The following is a 24679-nucleotide window of genomic DNA, read 5'->3' as shown; positions in this document are numbered from 1 at the left end:
CTTTTTTTTTCGCGGCTGGGGAGACGGGGCGCCTCCCCCCCTGGCCTGAATTTCGACCGGGTGTGGCGGAGCGCCTCGCCCCTCGCTTGAACTTCGGAGGGAGAACAAAAGCACCTCCCCCCCACCGCGAAGCAAACTGCGGGACAAGTTAAGTCCCTTTCGTCCATCCCTACTAGGGATGCTGGAGAAATTTGAGACAGGCTAAAATGAGCTCAGATTTCTAAGAATCTGACCAGCCGAATCTGCTGCAGAGTACCCTCCCCCCCGCCCCCGGCAGCATGGAGACTGTGGACTTTTGGATATTTTTTTTACTTTCCCGAAATTTATGCATACTTATTTGTAGGAAAATACACGCGTTTCTGCTGAGGAAAAGTTAAATCGTATGGGAAGCAATACACTAAGTGTTATGTACTAAGGTAAATTATGTAAATTGTTATGAAACCTCTGGCGTAATTATTTGCTTATTTTTCTGCATGATGAGAAAAAACATACATCTGTCTGCAAGCGGACAACAGAGCAAAAGGCACCTGAAAACCTGCAAAACACAGAAGGAGCAGATTTACACAGTCTGCACTCCTGCTGTGTGGCAGCCCTCCTCAGTGGAACAGGGTGGAAAGAGCCCCTCCTTCAGAGGGCTGCAGGGGTGCACCATGGCAGGGGCCATGCTCAGGGGCGACAGAGGGCATGGCTTCACTTAGACAGGATGGAGCAATGTTTCCAACTCTGACAGCTGTGTAACTTTGGCTAGGAGGTTTTGCTGTTTCCATCTAAGGGCTATTCAGTGTGATGCTGCGTGAATTCACGAGCATGAAAGCAAAACAATCAAGCACGCAAATGAGGAAACAGTAGATTGAAACAGAATTTAAAAGACTGAAGAACAATCCTGCGCTTATTCACTGAGAAGTAGGGATGGACGGACTCGCCCAAGTCCATCTCGCACGCCACTTGTCAGTAGGGATGTTGGAGAAATCCCCCATGAACCCCAATGAGGCCTGATTCTATTGAATCTGGCCCCCCAAAGTCTGTGGAGGATCGGATCCCCTACCTCCTCCTCTGTCGCAAAGTCTTTGCCAGCAGATCCTGCCCACTGCTGGCTCCGAAGCCCCAGCAATACAGCCACCATTGCCTTATCGCTGGATGGACTGACAAACTGCGGACGCAAATGGCGGCTGGCGTAGCAGTAGGGATGTACGAAAGTCACTTACCTTTCTGCGGATTATGTTCATGGTGGGAGGGGAGGCGTTCCGTCCCTCCCCCCGGAATCCTCAATGTGGGGGAGGCAATCTGGTCCTCCCCCCGCAGAATCCTCGACGGCCGGCTGTGCTCCATGGCTGCTCTGCAGAGCAGCTAGCCAGGCCCAGGCCAGAGCTGTCCGCAGCTGGATTTCAGGCTGTGGAGGGCTCTGGGTAAAAAAAAACACACAACACGTATGTAAATGGCGGCGGCTATGGCCGCCGCCATTTGCGTTCCTTATTTTTCGCCGTCTTAGTCTTAGTCTACATAAATATTTACGTAGACTATTACGGTGAAAATAAAGGGGAACACAAATAGCGCCTCCCCCCCACCGCGAAAAAAGCTGCGGGACAAGGTAAGTCCCTTTCGTACATCCCCACCTGGATCAGCTTATCTTTGTGAGCTGAGCCTAGGGTTTGTTCCCCAAATCCAGGAACTTGCAGGGAGCGGCACTGCGGCAGAAGGGTGGGGGGAGTGTTCATCCACCCACCCACCCTCCCGCCACTATGGCGAGATGCTCTCTCTGTCCCTGTGGCAGGCGCAGAGAGAGTGCTTTGCTGCCGCTGCCCCAGCACTGGTACAGCATAGCAGCAGGTTGGGCAGGGACCAATCCCCACCCATGCATCTGCTGCTGCATCATGTTGCAGTGGTGGTAGCGGGGGCAGAGCAGCAGAAGGGTGAGCAGGGCGAAACCGTAGATACGAGCAAATGTTATTAGCTATGATAAATAAATGGAAACTCCAAAAAGGTGCTGCCATATCACATGAAAGAGCACTTTAAAATGCACTTATAAAAGTGCACTTTAAAACAACAACAACAACTGCACACTTTCTGAACTAGGGATGTCAGAGAATTCCACCATGGATCTCAGGGAGACCGAATGCCAGTGCATTCGGCCCCCCAAAATCCATGGCGGAACGGCTTGCCCCCCCCCCACCCCCCCCAGGACGAGACTTACCTGGGGCGGATGTTCCAGACGGCGGCGTCTCCAGCAGTGGCGGCGGTGGCGGCGGCAGCGGCTGGTCTTCCAACCAGCTGCCACCACTGCCATTTGCAGTCTGGTCACTTCTGTTTCTTTTTGCACAGATGTGATAGGCTATGTAAAGACTTACGTAGCCTATCACATCTCAGGGTGTTTTTTAAAAAAAACAACGTATGCAAATGGCAGCGGCTATGGCCGCCGCTATTAGCGTTCCTTCTTTTTGGCCGTCTTAGTCTATATAAATATTTATGTAGACTAAGACAGTGAAAATAACGGGGAACGCAAATAGCGCCCACTACGCTATTTGCGTTCCCCCTTATTTTCACCATCTTACTCTGCATAAATATTTACGTAGAGTAAGACGGTGAAAATAAAGGGGAATGCAAATGGCGGCGGCCGTAGCCACTGCCATTTGCATACGTGTTTTTTTTTTTTAAACCCAGATGTGATAGGCTACGTAAGTCTTTACGTAGCCTATCACGGCTGACTGCAGGGATGCAAACGGCAGCGGCTACGGCTGCCGCCATTTGCGTCCCTGCTAGCCAGCGGCCGGATGTCCAGCTGCTGGCGGAGCCAGCCGGCGGCTCCGTGGAAGCCCTGTGGAGCAGAGCCAGCTGGCGAGGATTCCTGGGGGGAAGGGACAGAGCGCCTCCCCCACCGTTGAGGATTCTGGGGGGAGGGACGGAGTGCCTCCCCTCCCAGCGGATGCCCTGACCGGAACAGGTAAGTGATTCATACATCCCTATTCTGAACACAATCACAAGTTCAGGAACTTGCAAGCTTTTCTGAAAAAAAGTTGTGCTCCTGTTTGCAGTCATGTTTGGGGTTGCAAATGGGGCAAATTAGAAATAAAAACAAACTGAAACAAAATGATCATACATCCCTACTCAGAAATTAATGGACCTGCTTCCTTTAAAATGTGGATGTAGCTCTGCTTATTTCTGAGCCAAATGTGAATTTGCCCTCCATAAAACCTGAACACCTTGCCTTCCACTGCTTCTACCCCCCCCCTTCCCCTTTAAACTCCAGTTACTGTTGGGGCTTCTAACAACAGGAGTTTTCCAGCCATAGGGAGAGGGAAGGAATGAGGTATCTTCCCATCTCCAGTGCCTAGCGAAAGACCCTGATGGCCCTTGAGAAATGCAGTTTTTCTAAGAGCTTGTGCAATATAGGGAGAGAGATAAACCAGGTTTTTTTTCTTTTCTGCAGGTCAGATTAAAATTAAAATAAAGGGAAGCTAGCATTTGCTCTTTTCTTAAGCCTCTGAAACTTTCTGTTCCCCAAACTATGTGATTTAGGTTATGCACCCCTGCTCTACACTCTTTTCCTGGCAGTAAACCCATTAAACACAGTGGGACTTACTTCTCAGTAGGGATGTTGCAGGAGTCCAAGAGGGGGTTGGGGGTCTGGCACACCCCACCCCGCTCAGCCCCCCAACTCCACTCTGTGGACCACTGTGCTTTCCCAACTTGGTGTGCGCCAACCAAGCCGGGCAAGCGTGGCAGCCCCCACCGGTCTGCCAAGCTGCCATTTTGCATAAAATGGTGGCTCTGCCTTTAACACAAAGGGCCTTTAAGGCAGCCATAAAGTGGCCATTGAGTAAATGGCTGCTTCATGGCTGCCATTTGCATAAAGGACACTTTATGCAAAAGAACAAGCTGCCATTTTTACACAGTATGGAGGCTCGGTGAGGGATCGGAAAGCTGCTTGCCACTTGCCGGGCACCTGCAGTCCACCCAGTGGCTTGCCACACATGGCGAGCAGTGGCAGGCAGCCGGCAGGGGTCCGACAAGTAGGGGTGTATGAAATCAACTTACCTTTCTGATCCGGAGCGTCCATGGGGGGGATGCAATCCGTCCCTCCCCCTGGAATCCTTCCCGGCTGGCTCCGCTCTGTGGTGAGTCTGCAGAGCCGCTGGCTGGGCCCATCCGCAGCCAGACTTCTGTCCGCTGTGGGCTGCGAGTGCAAATGGTGTCTGGCTGGCATAGGGGATGCCATTCGCATCCCTGCTTAGCCATGATAGACTACGTAAATCTTTACGTAGCCTATCACAAAAGGATCAGGGACACAAATGGCGTAGCGGCCGCCATTTGCGTCCCCTGCTCTTTGACGTGATAGGCTACGTAAATCTTTACATAGCCTATTGTGCGAAGGAACAGGGATGCAAATGGTGTATTTGTGTCCCTGTTCCTTTGCGCGATAGGCTACGTAAATCTTTACATAGCCTATCACGTCAAAGAGCAGGGGACGCAAATGGCGGCCGCTACGTAGGGATGTCAGGGAATCCCACCACGGATCTCGGTGAGGCTGAATGCCAGTGCATTCAGCCCCCCAAAATCTGTGGCAGAATGGCCTGCCACCCCCCCTGCCCCCCGCGGATCCCCCCCGGGACGAGACTTACCTGGGGCGGATGTTCCGGGCAGTGGTGGCTCCAGTGGCGGCGGCTGCGGCGGCTGCGGCGGTGGCTGCGGCAGCTGGTCTTCTGACTGGCTGCCGCCGCCGCCATTTGCAGTCTTGTCTCTGGTTAAAAAAAAACGATGTGATAGGCTACGTAAAGACTTAAGTAGCCTATCACAACCCGGTTTAAAAAAAAAAACTGCATACACAAATGGCGGCGGCTACGGCCACCGCCATTTGCATTCTTTATTTGTGTTCCTTATTTGCGTTCCTTATTCCAACAAAATAAGGAGCGCCATTTGCGTTCAAATCAAATTTCCTGATTTGGGCAAATTTCTGTAGTAGACTGAATCCACCCCGTTTTGGTCTATGGAGGAAATTTTTGTGCAGATTTGGGGAGATTTATGCAAATTTCACATTCGATCACCACTCAGTTTTTGCAAGTTTCTCGTTTATGCAGAGTAAGTGGTGATCGCAAATGCAAATGGGAATCAGGCACGAGGTGAGCGGTGAGACAACATTGGGAGAATCCTAGTGATCTCAGACATCGCTTGTTCTCCCAGCCCTAGGCATAGTCTAGAACTGTATGGGATTTTGTTAAAACATCCTTCTAAAATGGTGGTTAACAACTGTTGCATCCTGGGTCTGTTTAGGGCAATTCTGAGCAGGTTCTGTCATCACTAGACTGTTTGGGGATGTCCCCTCAGGTCCCCACAACCACCAACAACAAAGAAAAAAAAATCTATTCCTGAAAACCTTGGGGTTTCCTCAAGCGTGTGTGTACCTCGCTCTTTTGAGTGGGTGATGCTGTTTTGGCTACATCAGCAACAGCACCCACAGCCTGGACATCAGAAACAGAACAATAACCCTAAGGAAATAAAGAGAGAAAGAGAAGGGGTGGAAAGTCATTGTCTGGGCTTCAAACTTGTGGAAAAGATTCTCTTTTGAGTTCTCCTTTAATGAAGCCAGCTTTCCAAAGGAAGCTTGAGCTTTCATTGAAATTGTAGGGTTTGGGATGCCACAAAATGCCAATGGGCAAATCTTCCACTAGATGTACTGATTATCACAAGCAGTAAGAAACCTGCCTGTCTCCCTAGCAATGGTAACCATGGAAGCACTTGTACATAATGATAAGCTTCCCAACTCATTCATGTGCTGGTCATTTTCCCCTGATTTTCTGACTAAAAGGGGGACTTGGATGGTCTGTGCTAATTAAAAGTTCCAAACACCATCCAAATCCCTCTGTGGCCTGCACTTCCTTTGTCTTCCATTGGAAAACTGCCTACAATTAAAGATGGGTTGGGCTTCTACCAGATTCCAGCCTGAAATCATGTCAATAAAGGGAGATCTCTGACGAAGGGAAGAGGAGGAAGAGGGCGGGGCGGATCAGGTGCAACTGAGATGCTTGAGGATATGCAGTAAATTGCAAAAGTCATTTGGGGAGTGAAAAAGCATGGGGAGCGATGGTGCCAAGAAGTAGCAGCCACCAGCCAGGGGAAAGAAAAGTGCTGAACAGGATTGACTATTCACCCATTCCAAGAAAAATTACTACCTTATGGAATGGCAATTACTGATTCAAAAACAGAAACTGGAGAATATTAAAAACAGCACCACTGAAAAGTCTTTCTCTCTCCTTCTCCCTCTCCCTCTCCCTCTCTCTCTCTGGTCACTACCACATGTGGTCAGGGCACCCAGAGAAAGGCCTCACATGACAGTCTCAATGGATGGGCAGTTTGATGCCAGAAGGTGATGGATCAACAGGTATTTGGGTTCAGGCTGAATCCACACTTAGCAGTTATACCTTTATTATACCGTTATCAAAACTATTGGTGCCCATTGGTGCCATGTGTACCAATAGTTATGATAACAGACAGTATGATAATGGTATAACTGTTATGTGTAGATTCAGCCTCAAAGACACATCAGGCTTTAAAGGTTATGACCAGCACTTTGAATTGAACTGAATTCAGAAACTCAAGAGTACACTGCTTATTGTGTGTCTCACCATTTTAACCAGGTATCCAGCCCTTTGGTTACTTGTGACATGCAAACAAAAAATGATTATTGCCCTTTGCAAACCTCATGTAAACTGACCAGGAAATCCAGTTAAGAGGTACATTCTGCTGTGTCTCAGGAACCGGTCTTGACCTGGGTGCAAAATCAAATTAGAAGTCAGTGCCATTGACCAGTGTGATTTTCTCTGAAAAACTTACTCCAGAAAGTAATTTGGCTGCCACATTTACAGCAGGAGCAATTCCTGAACACTCTTCAAGGGTGGCCCCCACACAAAGCACGTTGCAGGAATGTAACTGGGAAGAGACCAAGTGCACTGTGGTCAGATCTACCTTCTCTACGGAGGGGCACAAATGGCACACCAGCCAAAGCTGGGCAAGGGGCAGCCTCATAGCAGCCACCTGGGTGGGCACTGAGCAGCAATGCTGGATCCAGGAGTACCCCAAGCTGCAAACATGATCCTGAGGTTTATGCAATTCCCAAAGTGCAAAGAGTCCAGTCTCATCCAAAACAGGCTGTATTCCCAAACCTACATTAGCTTGTCTACGCTGACCAACAGCACCTCTGTCTTGGCTAGATTAAGCCTCATTCCTATGGTGAACTGATGAATGCCTGGTGTTTCCCCTAGGCCTGAGTAAGGCTGTTGGGGGAATCAAATCTGCCCCTGAAGGAAGGGGGGGCGTAAAATGTGCAATGTGTCTCTGTATACTCTACACAAGCGATGGGCAACTTCAGGAGGTCCAAGAGGCCATTTTCTCCCTATGGATCACACTCCATGAGGTGCCAATGAGTCCATCCCCCCCCAAAAAAAAAACATTTTGGAGTTCCATAGTGCCAAAAGAACAATATTTTTGCCACTGCCAAATTCAGTGGCACAGGGGCAGGGCGGGGGATCTGTGTTGCTCACCCCTTGTCTACACAAAGATATACAGACCACAATGAAAAATATTTTTCTAGGTTGTTTTTTTAAAAAAAAAAATATCCAAAATATTTTGAATTTTTTTAAAAAATCCATTTCATGTTTGTTTGTTGTTGTCAACTAGGAACTGGGGGTGGGGAGTATCAATGCATATCTCCCACCTCTGAGGAGGGTACTTGTTCATTTTATTTATTTATTTTAAAAAATGTCTTGGCTGCCTTTCAGGGCAGGAGCCCTTCCAAGGCGGCTCACAGCAATCAAATCCATAAAGAACAGTTAAAATATTAAAAGTTATAAAAACATAAACACAATAAAATAGCGGTAAAAGCAACTTAACATACAATCCTCTCTAACCCCCTGGGAAGGAGTCGAGGCAGAAGAGATGGCGTCTCAGTGGAGACATAGTAACCTGCTTTCTGTTTCCATAGAGACCGGTTCCAGTTGTGCAGCCTTGATGGACATCTCACACCTTTTTGGTGTGGAAAGCCCTTTGATGTCATAGAAACCCGCAAAATATGTATGCACTCAGAAACTACTTACCACCAGGGATAGGAGGGGTGGGGCAGGTTATAGAGGGCATTCTTCTTATTTCCCGAATCCCCCCCTTTTTTTTTTCTTTTGGTGCCAGCCAGAATGACAGAGCGGCAAGCTTGGCTTCTTTGTTTTCATCACATTGAAAAGGTACAAGGCAGGCAAATGTCCAAATTTGGCTGCGATTACAGGGGTGTGGGCGGTCCGTGGGTGGATGGGGAAACAAAGGCGGCTGAGTGCTTGTGATTCCCAGAACTACTCCTGGGGTGGGTGGGGTGGGGAAGAGAATCCAGATGATGCAATGATCTCATGGCACGAAGGGGAGCTTTCGAGAGGCTTGCCTCCATAAACAGCAAGATGTCTGGCCACTGTTGCAGCAGAAACTGGACAATTTGTGCCTGGCATAGACTGCTGATGGAAAGCCAATGCATCTCAGGAAGGGAGAGATGTGAGTAATGATTTTACTTTGACACTTCGCTGACAGCTCCGATTACCTAGTGAGTCACACATGGGCATGTGAATAGCCCACGCAGTGGGTGTAGGTGGGCAGAGATGTTGGTACTTTGGGTCAAAAAGTGAGGGGGGTGTGAATGTGTCAGGCCTGAGTGTTCCTCTTAGCTCTTCTAGTTACAAAGGCCAGGCCGCCTCCATGACTTCTCATCCACCAAGCTGACATTCAGCCTACCAGATGTGAATTGTGTCCAGGGGAATGCCAAATGTCTCTCCAACATTGTCTTTTGACTGCCCCATTGGCAGGTGGTTCAAATGGCTGGTAGAGCCAGCAGGGGGTTCATCACTTTCATGGGGAAACAATGGGATAAAAGCTTCAAGAACACAGCTTACTGGCAGTGACATCAGCAGCAACTCCTTCTGTTGGTTTCCAGAGCATTTTCCCCCAGAAGCATCACACACACTGGGATGGGGGGGGGGGCTACCAGCCAGTGGCCACTAAGAACAAAAATCCTCCCACCATCACCAGCTGTGGAATGCAGGCAGCAGAGGTGAAAGACAGTGAAAAAGGGTGTAAAAATTCCACATCCCCTTTCTCTTCCTTCCACTCCCACCCAAATGTATCTGCACGTTCTCCTTGGGGAACCTTTGGCCCAGCACTAATTAGGGTGTCCCCCCACCAAAAAAAATTCAACATCCAATTCACAGATGGTGAAAATGGGGTGGGGAGGTCATTTCAGCAATTCTGAGGGTGGAAATGTGGGAACCGAAAAAGCCTACTTTAGGCAGAACTCTGCTCTGGGGTTGTTGTCGTTGCTTTCTCATTGGTGGATGTCACCACCCCCAAGGGACCCCTCTCTGTGTGATAGCTAGGAATGCAAGAGAAATTCAAGATGGACAAAAATAAGCTCTGATTTCTAAGAATCTGACCTGCAGAATCCACTGAGGAGTGACACCCTCAGGCCACGCAGAGTCCATGGACTTTGGGATGATTTTTGTTTTACTTTCCTGAAATTTACACATAGAAATTTGTAGGAAAATATGTAAGTTTCTGCTGAGGAAATGTTGAATGGAATGGGGGACAATACACTAAAGATGTTACATACAAAGGCAAATTATGTTAATACTTACATAAATACTTACACAATTATTTGTGTATTTTTCTGCATGAGCAAAAAACATATTTGCATCCATCTGTGGGTGGAGGATGGAACAAAAGGCACCTGACAATCAGTGAAACACAGACGGAGAAGACTTTACACAGTCCAGACATCCCTAGTGATAGCAAGTTATGAAGTAGTACCTGAAAAGTATCTGATGGCCACTGGGGGTGTGTGGGGTGGGGGGACACTGCTGAAAAACACAGGCGGAAATGGAGAAGTAAGATGAAAGGGGGTGATCAGTTTCAGCCCACCTTGTGTCCCCAATATTGCCCAACATTTTCTTTTGGAGAACTTTCACCTCCTCCCTCAGCTGACTGAAAGGGTCTTTGCCATAGAATTAGCATTACAAACATGTGTCAGTTCTGTGAGAATGACCTAGTGATGATGGCAGATGGTGAAGTCATAAGACCATAAGAAGAACCATGCTAAATCAGACGAAGAGTCCATCTAATCCAGAATTCTGATCACACAGTGACCAACCAGGTGCCCACAGGAAACCCACAAGCAGGACATGAGTACAACAGCACCCTCCCACCCATGTTCCCCAGCAACTGGTATACAGAGGCATACTGCCTCCAATACTGGAGGTAATCTATAGCCAGTTTCTCATATTTCTAGTCTTTAATTCAGTTCATCTTGAACTTATAGAATTTCTTCAGTCTTAATTTTGGGTCATCTGAAACCATAAGTTGTTGTTTTTTTAAGTTTGCATGAATATTCATAAACACCTTTGAGCCAATTTCTTCTAATACATGCATTTTGTATGGATTTCTGCCTAATATAAACATTTAAGCAAGCAATATTCCTAATACAATGAATTTTTAATGTTATGTTCCCTAATATAAACATTTGTGTATGCATTTTCTTAAAAAAAAATTGGGGAACTCCATTGCAGAATTTAGAAAAGTGCCAATTACAAAGGACAACTGAGTTTCAGTTTGCATAGTGGTTTAAAGTGCAACATTAGGTAAGTTCACTGAATGAACTTCTCTCCCATCCCTAATCATTACTTGTAGCCAGTGATACTATTATCCTCCACTCCAGGAATGTGTCTAATTCCCTTTTGGAGCCATCCAAGTTAGTGGCCATCACTACATCTTGTGGTAGTTAATTCCATAGTTTAACTATTCAGTGTGGCAGAAGTACTTCCTTTTATCAGCTTCATGGGATGATCCCAGGTTCATATGAGTGCTATAGCACCCTTCTGCCCATGTTCCCCAGCAACTGGTGCATGTAGGTAAACTGCCTCTGATTACTGAAGGTAGCATAGAGGCATCAGGACTCATAGCCATTGATAGCCTTCTCCTCCAGGAATTTGTCTAACCCCCTTTTAAAGCCATCCAAATTGGTGGCCATCTCTACATCCTGTGGCAGCTAATTCCATAGTTTGACTATGCACTGTGTGAAGAAGTCCCTCCTTTTATCTGTCTTGAAGCTTCCACCAAATCACCTTCATGGGATGACTCCTTTGGGGTCTAGTATTATGAGAGAGGGAGAAAAATATCTCCCTATCCACATTCTCTGCACCATACATAATGTTGTACACCTCTATCACGTCTCCCCTCACTCACCTATTTTCTAAGTTAAACAGCCCCAAACACTGTAACCTTTCCTCAATAGGGGATTTGCTCCAGCCTCTTGATCATTTTGGTTGCCCATTTCTGCACCATTTCCAACTTTACATTATCCTTTTTGAGGTGCAGTGACTAGAACTGTACAAAATATTAGGGATATACAAAACGGCTTACCTGTTTCGTTTCATGACATCCGTGGTGGGGGGCAGGTGCTCTGTCCCTCCCCCCGAAATCCTCGCTGGACAGCTCTGCTCCATGGCAACTCCACTGCTGGCTGCACAGGGACGCAAATGGCAGCTGCCGTAGCTGCCGCCATTTGCGTCCCTTTTTTTCCGCAGTGATAGGCTACGTAAATACTTATGTAGCCTATCACGGCAAAATCGTGACGCGAATGGCGGACGCAGATGCAGACACCATTTGCAAAGCAGCGCGAACGGCACCAGGTAGGTGCTCCATTTTGCACGCCTTTCGCGGGGTGGTGGTGGGGGCTTTGTTCCGCCACAGATTTCAGAGGGCCGAATGCACTGGCATTCGGCCTCACTGAGATCCATGGCAGAATTCTCTGCCATCCCTGCAAAATATTCTAAGTGTTGTCTCAAAATAGATTTGTGTAATGGGAGTATGATGTTGGCAGATTTATTTTCTATTCCTTTTCTAATTATGCTTCACATTGAATGTGCCTTTTTCATGTCAACTCATACTGGGTCAACATTTTCACTGAGCTGCCCACCACAACCCAAGATCTCTTTCTTGGTCAGTCACCACTAGCTTGGATCCCATCCGTGTATACATGAAACTAGGATTTTTTGCCCCAGCATGCATCACTTGCTTACACTGAAACCCATTCCCCCAGTTTGGTTATATCCTTATGGACCTCTTTGCAATCCCAGTTTGTTTTAACCACCCTAAACAATGTGGTGGAAGTAGCAAACTTGACCACCTCATTCCTAATTCCAGATCATTCATGAACAAGTTAAATAGCACTGATCAAAATGCAGATCTCTGTGGGAGCCTCCTGCTGCCTTTCTTCATTGCATCACTTAAAAGCTGCTAATGAACAAAGAGCCCCTATGTGGTTGGGGGAATGACAAAAGGGCACCTTAGTGAAAGAATCATTAAAAAGATCTACTAGTAAATGACACTAATCAGAACTATTCTACAAATATCTGCTTCCTGAATGGAAAGGAGAAATGGTTTAATTTCCATGTTCCTTGGTGTCAGCCTGTTGCCCAAGGGGTCCTCCACTGGGAACAGATCAGATGACTCTCTCCAAGCCAATTTGTATGTTACCAAGAAATGGCAATTACATGACTCATATCCTGCCCAGGTGTTCATAACCCACAGGTAATAAACGCATGAAGGAGCTATCAAAATGTGCAGGTCAGCCCCACCCACTAGACCAGGGATGGGAAAGTAAGTCTAGGTGGGAGGACGACTGAACCTCACCCAGCCCTCCATAGGCCCAGTGAAACCAGGGTGTGTGGCCATCTGCCCTGACATCACCCACTCCCCAGCCAAAGTGCTGTCTGGAGCTCCAGGTACCTCATGTGGTGGGGCCGCTTTACCACTTCACCCACCCCACATCCTCCTCAATGAGGGAAGGTGTGATGCAGACAAAGCCATCCTCAAAGACATACTGGCTGGAAGGTGCCCCAAACAAGGCACAGGCAGAGGAGTGATCCTCCACCCCATGCTTCGCTTGAGGTGGTTTTGCCTGCACCATCCATGCCTTCCCTCACTAGAGAGGATGCGGGTGTGTGAAAAACTTAGTTTGCTGCTCCCCCGCCCTGCAATTGAGAGGTAAAGCAGTGCCCTAAGTAAGGGGCATGCCCCTGTTATCAGAGCTATCCCCTCCCTGCCCCTGCCCCAACCCCTGGTAGACTCCAAGTGATGGGGCCTGGGGAGGGGATAGGTCCATAAATGCCATCTGTAGGACCTTCACAAGCTGGATTAGGCACACAGACCAGGCAGGAGCCCTACATCCTGTATATGTATTACCTGATTTGGTTTCTAACATCGCTTCTGTGTCATGACTAAGGATGCTTGAGGAACTGGATATTTGCAAATTCTGAAACATGATACTGCTCACCTGATGGGAGGGGGGTCCAGCCACTCCCTTTTAGACATGATCCCCCTTCACATTATAGAACCATGTAGAATGAACATATTCAACCACTGGCCTTTCCCCCAATTTTTATGTGTTCATTTGAAGAACAGCTATGCTTTGGCTCTAGGCACATGTTTTCCCCTCCACCTCTGCCAGATCCATGACGGAGGGCACAATCCTATGCATGTTTAGACAGAGAAAAGGTCTACAACTCTCAGCATGCCCCTGCCAGCATTGCTATGAGAATAGATTATTCTTCTCAAGGAACGCATTCCCACTCACCTTGGATTGACTAGAAATGAATTGAGCCAGTACCCCCAAATTGGAACTACCCTAGTTCATTTTCCCAGTTAGTCCAAAGTGTGGAAAAAAAACCCACCAGCTGTCCATAATGCCCCAGATTCCCTTCCCCTTCAAAACTTTTGGGATGGCAGCAGGAGCAGAGGTACAGGAAAGGGGTGGTTGAGAAATTTGCTCTGTCAAGATGTTGCAATGGATTTACCTGATCCACAACTCCCAGAAGCAAATGAGCAAAAGGCTGGATGTGCCCGATCTCATCTGATCTTGGAAGCTAAGCAGGGTCTGGCCTGGTTAGTACCTGGATGGGAGACTGCTTGGGAATCAGGCTTCCTGCATGGAGCAGGGAGTTGGACTCAATGGTCTTGTAGGCCCCTTCCAACCCTATGATTCTATGAATGCAATGTGTGGTCAAGAAATCCATACATTTCTGTGTTCACAATGTGTCCTCCTGTGAAGCAAAAGGAAATGTGTACAATAACATGCACACATTTGAAAAATGCACAAAGAAAACTGCAAACATTTCTGAAATGTCCACAAACATGCTTTAGTCAATGGATGGCTTTGCGCAACAATGCACACTTTTGAAAACATGTGTACAGCAAATATGCGCATGCTGAACAATGCACACCAAAAATGCATACAGATTTATGTGCAGGGAAGAAAACAAACACACACACACACAGCCACATGTGGAACTGGGATGGAATGAGCTTGGAGGTGGAAAAATGTGAACCTCAGTGGGATTAAGTATGACAGATTCGCCTGTCCCTAGTGCAGGATGCACTGCTATGTCCTCCATTGGCAACTGGACATTTTTTCATGGTTCATTGTCATGGGTAAGGGACAGACATTCTCTCTTTTGCTTTCCTGCCACTTGGTAAATCTGGGAGGGGAAAAGAGAAGATGTTTTAGGAACTGGGGAGGGATGGTGAGGAGGACAAGAGGAAAGCCAGGAATTCTTCCCTAGCTCAGATTTTAATCCACGTTGGGTTTCACGTTGGATTAGCTAACCTACATGCTCCCTGGAGGATTTCATGCCAGTCTCTATCTTTCAACTTAAGCTACCTCACGAGGTTGTTGTGAGACTAAAATGGGTGAAGGATGATCTTTGTGTGCTCTCCTGAGCTCCTTGAAGGGAGGGCAGGGTGGACATGAAATACACAGAAACAGGAGGCCATTTTTCCATAAACAAGGAGCCTCCATATCAATGTAATAGCCAAACTGAGTTAGGACCTGTTTCCAAATGAGAGTGTATAAGAAGAAGCCAAGAGGAGCAGGGGGCTGCCTATGGGATGCCAGAAGTGCCTCTCAACATGGATAATTTTAGTGAGGCAGGACCAGATGGATCACGCCCACCCAAAATGGGTTCTCCACAGATGGCAGAAATACTAGAGATTTGGTGCCATTTTGCTTTTCGTAGGTTTATTTTTCAACAGATGTAACAATTGAACTGGGGGACACCAGTGGAGGAGAACAGGGAAGAGTTTATTTTAAAGGATGATAAATATATAGTGTGAACTGGGGGGGGGATAGTTTAGTGGGAGGCCACATGCTTTACATGCAGAGCATCCCAGCTTCAGCCTTCAGCCTCTCCAGATACAGTGGATCAGATAAATCTGGATCAAATGAACCAGTGGTGTGATTGGGAATATGGCAGTTTCAGAAAATCATATAGGAGGCCCCAGGTTCAGCTGTCATCAGATCCAAACCTCAGGAGAGCCTTAGAAGGTTCTATGCCCAAGATTTGAGACTGGTACTGCCAGTGGAGGCTGGTGGCTCTGATTTCAATGGGGCTGTAAATCCATTCTGGGTTTCAGTCAGAACCAGTCAGAACTCTAAAAGAGCTATCCAAGGTGCTGATCCCTATCTTCAAAATAGGTTAGATACCTTGGATAGCTCCTTTAGAATTCTGGCAGGTTCTGACTGAAACCCAGAGTGGATTCACAGCCCTCCCAAAAGTGGAGCCACCAGCCTCCACTGGGCGCTGCCCATCAGAATTAATCATATGTGCCCACTGGTAGGTAGCAACTGAGTTGTTCATGGAATCATTATACTGGAATACATACTGCAGCCATCTATTCTAACTACAGCTGTGCACAAATGGCCTCTTGAAATTCTCCACCATATTTGTGGACAGAGAACTTCTTCAGGAGGAGGAGAAATTCTCCAACAATTTCTCACAGGTAGGGCTCACCACTGGCAGGGGTTGTAGAACAGCTTCTTCTTTTTTTGCAAGTTTTGTTTGTGTCTCTGTTTTTTGGTGTGTGTGTGTGTGTGTGTGTGTGTAACAGCTGCAACAGCATCAACTGCGTTGGCAGCCTGGCCCCCATTTTGTATCCACCATAATGCAGGTGTGAGGGGTGCAGTGTTGTGTCTAGCTCCAAGGAAGAGGCGGAGCTAATGCTCAGCCAAAATCTGCCCTCCTGTTTCCTGGAAATTCTCGTCTCCCCTGAAAGAGGCTTCCATTGTTCTGCCTCATTCCCAGGGTGTTTTATAATTTATTTTGGTGGGTTTTTTTTAGCTTACCTACTCATTGTAAGGCAGCCAAGGGTGCTGTGTGGGGTCTCTCTCTCCGTCTTTTACACATAGTTCCATTGCACTGCAACCACCCGGGCTGCCTGCACTTCCTGATCTGAAAAAAGCTCCTATGGGAGGAATTACCTTATGATATTTTCCCTGGGCTTTAACTGAAGTGTAGGAAGTGGAGAGGGCTGCAGGCTGCTGGAGAGACGACTGTACAATGGAAAACAGCCAGGACACTTGCACTCACTCCTCTGCCACCTCCTAAGTAATGTAAGCACAGGAAACCCCAACCCAACCCATGAGAATTTCTCCGAAATTTCTTCAGCATTGAATGTATTTTCTATCAACTTGAATGAGAACGGTCAGGGGGGAAAATGTGGGAGAAATGTTCGGCACGCCACTTATTGTAACTCTCTGTGAAAGAGGCTGGTGTCCTCCAGACAACAACTGTACTGAAAAGAGTTGGCATACCGCAAAACAAACAAACTAGAACATGGTGAATATGGAGCAAACGGACTCACCCAACTTCAGGAGTTTGCCTTATACCAGTCTGTTTGTCCATTAGCCCATTATTGTTGACTCCAGCCTTCCCCAGCCTAGTGGCCTCCAGATGTTTTGGCCATCAGCTCCCATCTGCACTAGCCAGTGCGAAGAATTGCCAGGAATGCTGAGAATTGTAGTCCAAAATATCTGAAGGGCAGGAGGTTGGGGAAAGTTGCTCTACTCTCAGATGGACATCCGTCACATCACCTGCTACCGTATCCTTTTAACTGGAGATGCCAAGGACCTTGGGTATGCAAAGTGTGTGCTCTACCACTAAACAATGCCCCCTCCCCTAAAGAGAGTGAGTAACCCAATCCACACTGTACAGGGAAAGCAAACTAGACTAAGGGAGCAGTCCTATTAGGACAGGCAGCTACCTCCGAATTCAGAGGCGACTATCCAGTGTACAGCGGGAGGGGCATGGAAGGGATCCTCTTCTCCATGCTCCAGCCACCCTCCATTCATGGCTAGACAGATGATTTTGGCTGTCTAGCTGCAGGATGTCAAACTACAGGGTGGGGAGGCTGGATGACACATAGGAAGCATCACACTGGCACTTCCACACTCCTTGCCCCTCCCCGCCACCGGGAACTCCCCCTTTTGCCCTTCTCCATGGTGCTCTTAGAAGCACAGAGCCTGGGAACAATCCGCATCACCTACAAGGCAGCAGAGGAGAGGGCGGGGAGGCAGTTCTCCGGGAACTGACTGATCCTATGTCCACTTAGCCACTATCTAGCAGCCATGGGATTATGCCCTAAATCTTGTAACATGTGACCTCATTACTCTAAGCCATCCACATAACATATGGAGTATGTCTGTGTGGGGGGGGGCAAGGAGTGAATGAGATGCAAGACTAGGATTATTGTAGGCAGTTATTATGTTTTATTGTAGAAATCTACAAAAGCAAATGTTTTCCTTCTATGAACAGACTTTGCTGCAATTGTCTTGCAACTGCAGAATTCTGTTTTTCCCACAGCAACAGTGGCTGACACAGCCTCTTACGATTCACAACCAGTGTGATAACATGAGGAATGAGCGGCCTCATACAATCAGAATAGGGTCAAGTGGGTTTGGGCACACAAGAAACCTTGAGCTCCCAAGTCTATGTATCAAGACAACAAAACATGATGCATCAGTAGAGCCACCTTCTGTACAACACACAGTGAACTCATGAGACTCAATAGCAAAAATAGAATCAGAAGTAGAAAGCAGCTTTGTTTTGATTAATACTATACAATGGATGAGATTCATTTTTGGTTTCACAGATACATCACACACATAGCCTTCCACATGGTTCTCCCTCAGGAGAGTAACGTCACCAAATCTCTCAATGAGAACTGATGATACATAAACAAGAGTGCTACAAATAAAGCTGCCATTGGTTGGAAGCAATTGGCGTAGTCAAAATCCAGCAATCCAAATGGCTAGCTCTCCAAATAAGCCCCAGAGCCATGATGTCACCCAGTTGCCATCTCAATTAATGTTTGCAATGTTGAGGGGGAAATGGCAAGAAATGAAAAAAGGCCAGCCTGGATAATTAGGGGCCTCTAAAGTCCACCATTTTCTCATTTTTTCTCCACAATATTCCTATCCCAGAAAAGTCTTCTTTTGATGGCTGAAGGTGCATCATGTGTCCAATTTCCAAACATACCAGAATTTGGTGATGTGGTATGATTTGGCACATTGGCATACATTCATAGACAGTTACACCTACACAAGAGCAGTAGGCTAAGTAGTTTTGGAAGAAATAAAACAAATCCAAAACCATCTCCAATCCAACCTGTTTAACAGGTGGAATATGAAGCGAAACGTCTTTGAACATCAAAAAAGGTTCTGGTAAATGCATACTGTGTACAATGGTGTATGTGTGTATGCTTCTTAGTTAGTTCACAAAACAAAATGGGAGCATCATTCAAATCAGCAAACGAAATGCACTCCTTGTGGTACTTCTGGCCAGTGTGGAAAGCTGGACATGCCCCATTCATTGCACATGATGGCCAGCTGTCCTGTGACTTCAAGGGCCATCTCTGTAGTTCATCTTTGATTCCAAGATATTTCTCTGAACATATCTCTAGCTTCAGCTGCCCCAACTCCATGGGCAATAGCATTGCCAAGACATTTTGGACTGACCCTTTGAATAAACTGAATTTTTGAGCCTCCCCCCACAACAAATCCTCACTGTTCTCCCCAGTTCCAGCCAATTTCTACTCCCAGAAGGTCCACACACAAGTCCTGATGCCCCCAACCCCAGAGTTCATATTGCTGTAGTTGCCACTTTGAGGCGTTGCAGTTTCTCTGGTGGGTGTGGTTCCTCAAATGTCATTTTTCTGCTGTTGCATCCTTCATGGATCTCTCATTGTGCCTTTTCTCTGCCCTCCCACCCAAAAAACTACAGCACTTGCCCCAGTAAGTTGGCATTGCTGCCTTTTTTGTCCAGATGTGGATCTTTCTGGGCTGCACTTCCACAGTTCACACTTCTTCCTCACTCGGAAGTGATGGCTTCAACGATCACAGAGGTGTCTCTCTGGTTGCAGAAGGAAAAGCATTCCCTAAAACAAAGGAGTGTGAGGGTTAGATGGTGAAGTAAGGAAAGAGGGAGAAGAAGAGCAAATGATATAGCTATCCTGGAGGAGTTGTGACTGCTGGTTCCCCTATGGCAAAGTGCTAGAAGAATGGAAGTTCAGTGGAGTGGAGAGGATCTGGAGAAGACATTTCTAAGGTTGGGGAGGGGGTGTCATTAGCCTAAACCTCATTCCTGACATTTCACTAGAAGTTCATTTGCTTCCTTATGGGATCCCAAAGCAAAGAGGAATCCCCAGTGTCTGTTCAGTGTCACAATACTCCAAATCAGGAATCTAAATTTCTCCTCCCATTGGGGAGGGATTTCATTATGATTTCAGTAATGAAATGGGCATTCAGAGCAGGCATCTGGTGGGGGACCGAAATCTAGCCATCTAGCTGAGAACTCGTTACCTTCTCCAGGCGATCTCTCCGCGGGAGCTGCAGTGCTTTTGGATTCTGACGTCCATCCAGCCCTGCTGCATGCTGGGATTTTCTGAGCCGCCCCTCCGCCGTCATCTTTGCTCCACCTGTGGTTCAGGAAGAGCTTAGCTCACAGCCATTTCTGAATGAATCACTGCAACAAAAGCAGAACAGGCACTGTAATACCTTGCATTAGGCATTTCTCACTGTCTTCCTAAGTGCGCCTGAACAGCATTCTTTGTCTGACTGAGCTTCACCCTGGCAGCCCGCTATTACAGCTGAGCAAAAGCTTATGCAGGGCAGCCAGAAAGTTGCCTTTTCCCTATGACCCAGTTGCTTCTTGTTCTGCTTTTGGCTCCTTAGCAAGTAGCAGCTGGGGAGCAGGAAAGAGTTAAGCAAATAGGGAGGACTGTCTGGCTCTTCCCACATTTCCTGCATACCCTCTTGGCTGCTGGGAAGGCAGTGGAGGGGAATGGAGCTACGAAGCTGATCTCATTAGGCTCATATGCTAAAAAAAAAAAGCCATCACCTGCCCAACACTTGGATGAGAGAGTGATCGGAGCATTCTCAAGAGGAAATATATAAAAAGTTATATTGATTTCCCATCTCAGGGCAGCGAGGCTGGATCAGACAACATCTAGGGTTCCCCAGCTCTATATTTCCCTATGCTATGAGAAGAGCAGCAGAAGTAGAAATGGAAAAAAAATGGATTTTGTCATCTCAATCCATATAACCTCCTCTAAGCCACTCCTATTTGCTTCCCCCAGCAATATCAACCCTAACGTAACAATATCTTCTGTTAACCAACCATGGACCACAGCCCATAGGTCCTGCTTGGAAATGGCACCTTTAAATTGCCCTAACTACCTACTCCCAAGCACCAGTCATCACCATCATCATCATCTGACTTTGATGACGTTACTCAATCCCCAAAGACTGAACTTGACACTTTGCACTTAAGGCTGGTCTTTATCAGTTAACATTTATATCTGTAAAAAGCAGAAGGATGAAGGAAGTAGCATCTTACCTGTGGCCTTAGGGAGTTGCATTCTGAGGGCTCACAGAATTATTTGGGTGGCTGCTGTTCTTCACCACTTCTCTTACAGCAATGAAATCAGGAGCAGTCTTCATGCACATTCTCTGTTCTTCTTCTGCTTTGTTCTTTTTCACATTGTTGGTTAGTACTTCTAGTCATACAGACAATGACTAGTATACCATCCTAAGTGGCTGCAGCAGTTTCCTTCCTGCAGTTCAAAAACTCTAGAGGGCGCAAATTTTCTGTAGTATGATTTTTTTTGTTTCAGTGTTCTCTCTCTCTCTCTCTCTCTCTCTCTCTCTCTCTCTCTCTCTCTGTCTGTCTCTCTGACTATCCAAGTTTCTCAAAATTGCTGGCCTTTTGCTTCTTAGTGCTGGGAAAAGCAGTACAACCTGAGCTTTCTTCTAGCACTTCTTTATACAATCAAGTCAGCTTAGGGGAGGAAGACCATCAACATTCCATGTAGCTCTGCTTCCAAGACCACAGAAGGGCATCACATCTTTGGTACCTCATCCCATCACAAAAATGCCCAGTCCATCTTTCAAGTGGCAAAAACTAGAAGAGGTTCAGTGGGTGCAACAAGATGAGAATGGCTTCACTTCTGAATTCAAGTTGTGTTTGATTTTTTTTCCCCTTAAAGTAGTCTAGGACGCTAATCCCTGTACAGTTTTGAAAGCACTGTCTGCTATTTTCCTTTCTTTAGACCCTTTTGATATTTGATAGCATCTCTTATTTGCATACTACATAGCCATAAGGTAAGAACACCTTTGCATCCTGAAGAGGAAAGCATGTACCCCATCTTTGCTAGACTCTCTCCTCCCTTGTCTAATGTAGAGAATAAAGCAGCAGGTTTAGCTGTGTGGAATGTGTGGATGATGGAGCTGAAGGACCTTAACAATCAGGTCAGAACCAACGAGAATCCAAAGACCCTCTTGGAAAGAAAAATGGGAGCAGGTGTTGGGTTAATTTGGTGGCTGAAACTCCTGCTCAACTTCTCCAGGTTATCCTGAAACTTGCTAAAGAAAAAAAAAAACTTTCCCAATCTGCTTAGAGTTCAGACTCAGTTGGAAGAAGGGAGGTAAAGTCCATTGATTAGTGTAGAGGTAAGCAAAGGTTGTCTCAGGAGGTCCCTGGAAGGAGGGAAGAATGTCTGGAAGGAAAAGCATGTTGAAGGACAGTACCGATGTAGGTAGGAAGGAACTTCTTCTGTTGTGCCCATTTAAATCCCTTGGAAACCCATGCCCAAGGAGGTATGACTACCTCTGTCACAAAGAACAGTTGTCTTTGTAATATAGTCCAGTCCTTGCAACTGCTTTTTTAAAAAAGAAACCTTCAAAAGAGCCATAAACTCAGCAGCTTGAACCACCTCAGGTGATTCAGGCTAGCCATGTTCTCCACCGTGGTCAGCCCCAAAGAAAAAAGCAATTCTCCTCCTATTGGCCATTGGAGTGTGAAAACAGCCTCAGACCCATTGTGGCTGAAGTCTTCCAATGAAAGGAAAGCATCTTCCTAAATAAGCCACTGACTCCTTCCACAGCTCATATCACTGTGGCTGGAGGGGCAGAAACATCTGGCTGAGTACCATCACTAGCCACTGGGCTGGCAGTAGTGGAAGGAGGCAAGCTTTCCACTGAGTCCCCTAGCTGACGCTCAGGGGTCCTCTGGGGACTGGGCTCCTCAGAATGATTGAAGTTGCCCTCAACTTCCTTGCCTCTTTGGATCAGCTGTTCTAACGTTTTGGGGTAGGGGTGGCTAAGGAAGCGCTTGAGTTTGGGCTGGAGGGTCCCTACCACATACTGGATGACCTCCTCCTCCTCAGCTTCAACATAGAGAGTCTGATATAGGTCCCTCTTGCGCCAGAGGAACTGGTCCAGGGGCTCTCCATCCTTCTGGGGGAGATCCAGCTCTTGCTTGATGGCATCCCTTGTCAGGGTACCCTCACTATATTGAAGGAACTCTTTCTTGAACTCCAGCCAGTTCTTGACAGAGTCCTGCTTGTATTCCCACCATTTTTTGGCAGGACCATTCATGTGGTTTTGGATCTGAGAGAGCCAGTACTCCTCAGTCCCACCCACCTGCTTCAGATAATCCTCCAAGTGAGTCAGGAACTCCCTGGGATCCTCAAAAATCTGGGTCTCCACTGGGGAAGGTGGAGCATCTTCTGGGACAGTGACCCACTGATAGGAGTCATGGGACTGAGGCACAGTAGAGATGTCCCCCAGTGGAGGAGGAGTCAGGGCATACATCTGACTCATGTCTAGTGCATAATCATAAATCTCCCCCTCACTGGGCCTGATCTCTGGGCCTCCTACCCCCACAGAGACAGCTTGCCTGGAATTGTCCCCATGGCAATACTTCCCCCCACCAGATTCCAGCCGGTCAGCCCATTTCTCCAGGCGGAAAAACACTTCCTTCCAGACATTCATCTCTCTCTTGACCCACCTCTCCAAGTGGGCAATGGTCTCCTGGCATCTAGACAGGCAGGCCTTAATGGATTTCTTCCACCTCTGGTTCTCGGCAGCCGAGGGGACATGCTCCTCGAGGTTGTTCTCAAGTTTCCCCACTGATTTCTGCAGGCCTTTCAGCTCCCTCTCCACCTGTTTTGACACCTCAGTCAGGAGGTGCCGGTGGGTTCTCCTGACGTGGTCTAACATCTCAGCCCTGCACTTCCCTATCTGAAGGATGACATTGGGCTTGTTGTTGGCCACACTGCGGTGGCCCTGGAAAGAGTGGATGCTCGCGTGGTTGATATTATCCACCTGCATGGTTACTAGCTTGGCAGCAATGAACTAGCTTTGCCTTCACCCCTTAAAGTGGTCCTCTTTGCAACCACCCTGTCCAGAAGTGGACTACTAGCTCCCCCAAAAAATCACAAACACAAATGAATCAGAAATCACCCCAGAAAGAGTTGTTGTCCGAAGTAGCGCTAAAGCCAAAGTCCAGGAAGGGAAAGTTCTTTTCTGCCTCGAATCCTTCCTCTGCCTTTAATTCCCGAGCTGAACTGCCGAGCCACTCCTCAGAACGTTGTAGTGATGCTTTCAGCTGTTGCTGGTATCTCTGCTGCTGCTTCTTCCCTGCTTTCTAGTCTTCTGAGAACTTCACACTAACAAGTGTCTGACACTCTCTCTGTCTCAGCTGCAAACAGAGAGCTATTCAGTTTCTCTCTGTGATCTGCCAGTAGCTCAGACGGATACCCATACTTATACTCCACACAGCTCCATATGTGGGTGTAGCCAATCCTCTTTGCTCATTGGCAACTTGCTTCTGATTGGACAAGGAAGATTCAGTGGAAAACACAGCTCCTGGCAAATCTCCCAGCCTCCCCCTCCCTGTTTGCTTTTCCCACCCCCTCGCGCACACCCCCAGACTTGAGGCGAGAAGCACTTTAAAGGTTTTTGAGACAGTTGGATGGATGGATGAGTAATTCGTACCTTTTCTCCCCCACCTCCTTCCCTTTGGCTCCCTCTTTCTGCCCCCCTCCCCATACCAAAGAGCAGAGAAAGAGAAAAGACTTATTCATCTCTCTGCTCTTAACTCAGCAAGGTCCTTATTAAAACACTTTCCTCAAAAGACCCCTGACAAAAGAGGGAGGCAGATTAAAATTCAGTGTGTCACACTCCAGTGGCCAGCCATAGGTTACCCACCCATGCCCCCCACACACACACACACGTACAATACACTCACACATATGTGCCTGGAATGATATACAACATCTTCTGATTGAGCAAAAGGCTAAGGGGTCAGCGGGGAAAGATAGGAACAGGGGGCATGGGTTTATTTTCCAAATGGGAGGCAAGAACTGGGGTGCGACCATTTTAGACACACAGTAGTAACCACATGCTTTCAAGGGGTGGGGTGGGGAATATGTCATGGGATGGATGCGGGGGTGTCCTACCCCATCCAGGCATTCCAGCAAATTAAGTCCT

The 24679-nt window shown here is 47.3% G+C and overlaps 1 protein-coding gene and 1 long non-coding RNA gene across 3 annotated transcripts in view; one reads left to right on the top strand and one right to left on the bottom strand.

Annotated features, from left to right (window-relative positions):
* The first annotated feature begins 8366 nt into the window (after positions 1-8366).
* The window catches only part of LOC146346523 (uncharacterized), a 41629-nt gene continuing 25316 nt past the window's right edge, over positions 8367-24679 (top strand). The window contains exon 1 of the long non-coding RNA XR_014789812.1: positions 8367-8523. This is a non-coding gene — a long non-coding RNA (uncharacterized LOC146346523). The remainder of the gene's footprint in view (positions 8524-24679) is intronic.
* Positions 17600-23929, bottom strand: ARC (activity regulated cytoskeleton associated protein). 2 transcript variants are annotated; one of them, XM_084847944.1, is made up of 3 exons: positions 20745-23929; positions 19709-19871; positions 17600-19284 (listed from the first exon to the last, which is right to left on the bottom strand). In XM_084847944.1, exon 1 carries the CDS (start codon positions 23516-23518, stop codon positions 22292-22294), a length of 1227 nt encoding a protein of 408 aa, XP_084704070.1. In that variant the 5' UTR covers positions 23519-23929; the 3' UTR covers positions 17600-19284; positions 19709-19871; positions 20745-22291. The 2 variants fall into 2 exon arrangements, with proteins under 2 accessions (XP_084704070.1, XP_084704071.1); XM_084847945.1 differs by having other exon boundaries at positions 19709-19824; positions 20745-23923.

This window comes from Heloderma suspectum, chromosome 4 (assembly GCF_057233095.1).
Source record: "Heloderma suspectum isolate Gila_16-S chromosome 4, 16-S_ref, whole genome shotgun sequence".
NCBI lineage: Eukaryota > Metazoa > Chordata > Lepidosauria > Squamata > Helodermatidae > Heloderma > Heloderma suspectum.
Note: the sequence above shows the minus strand (reverse complement) of the source record. Positions and strands in the feature narration are given on the sequence as shown.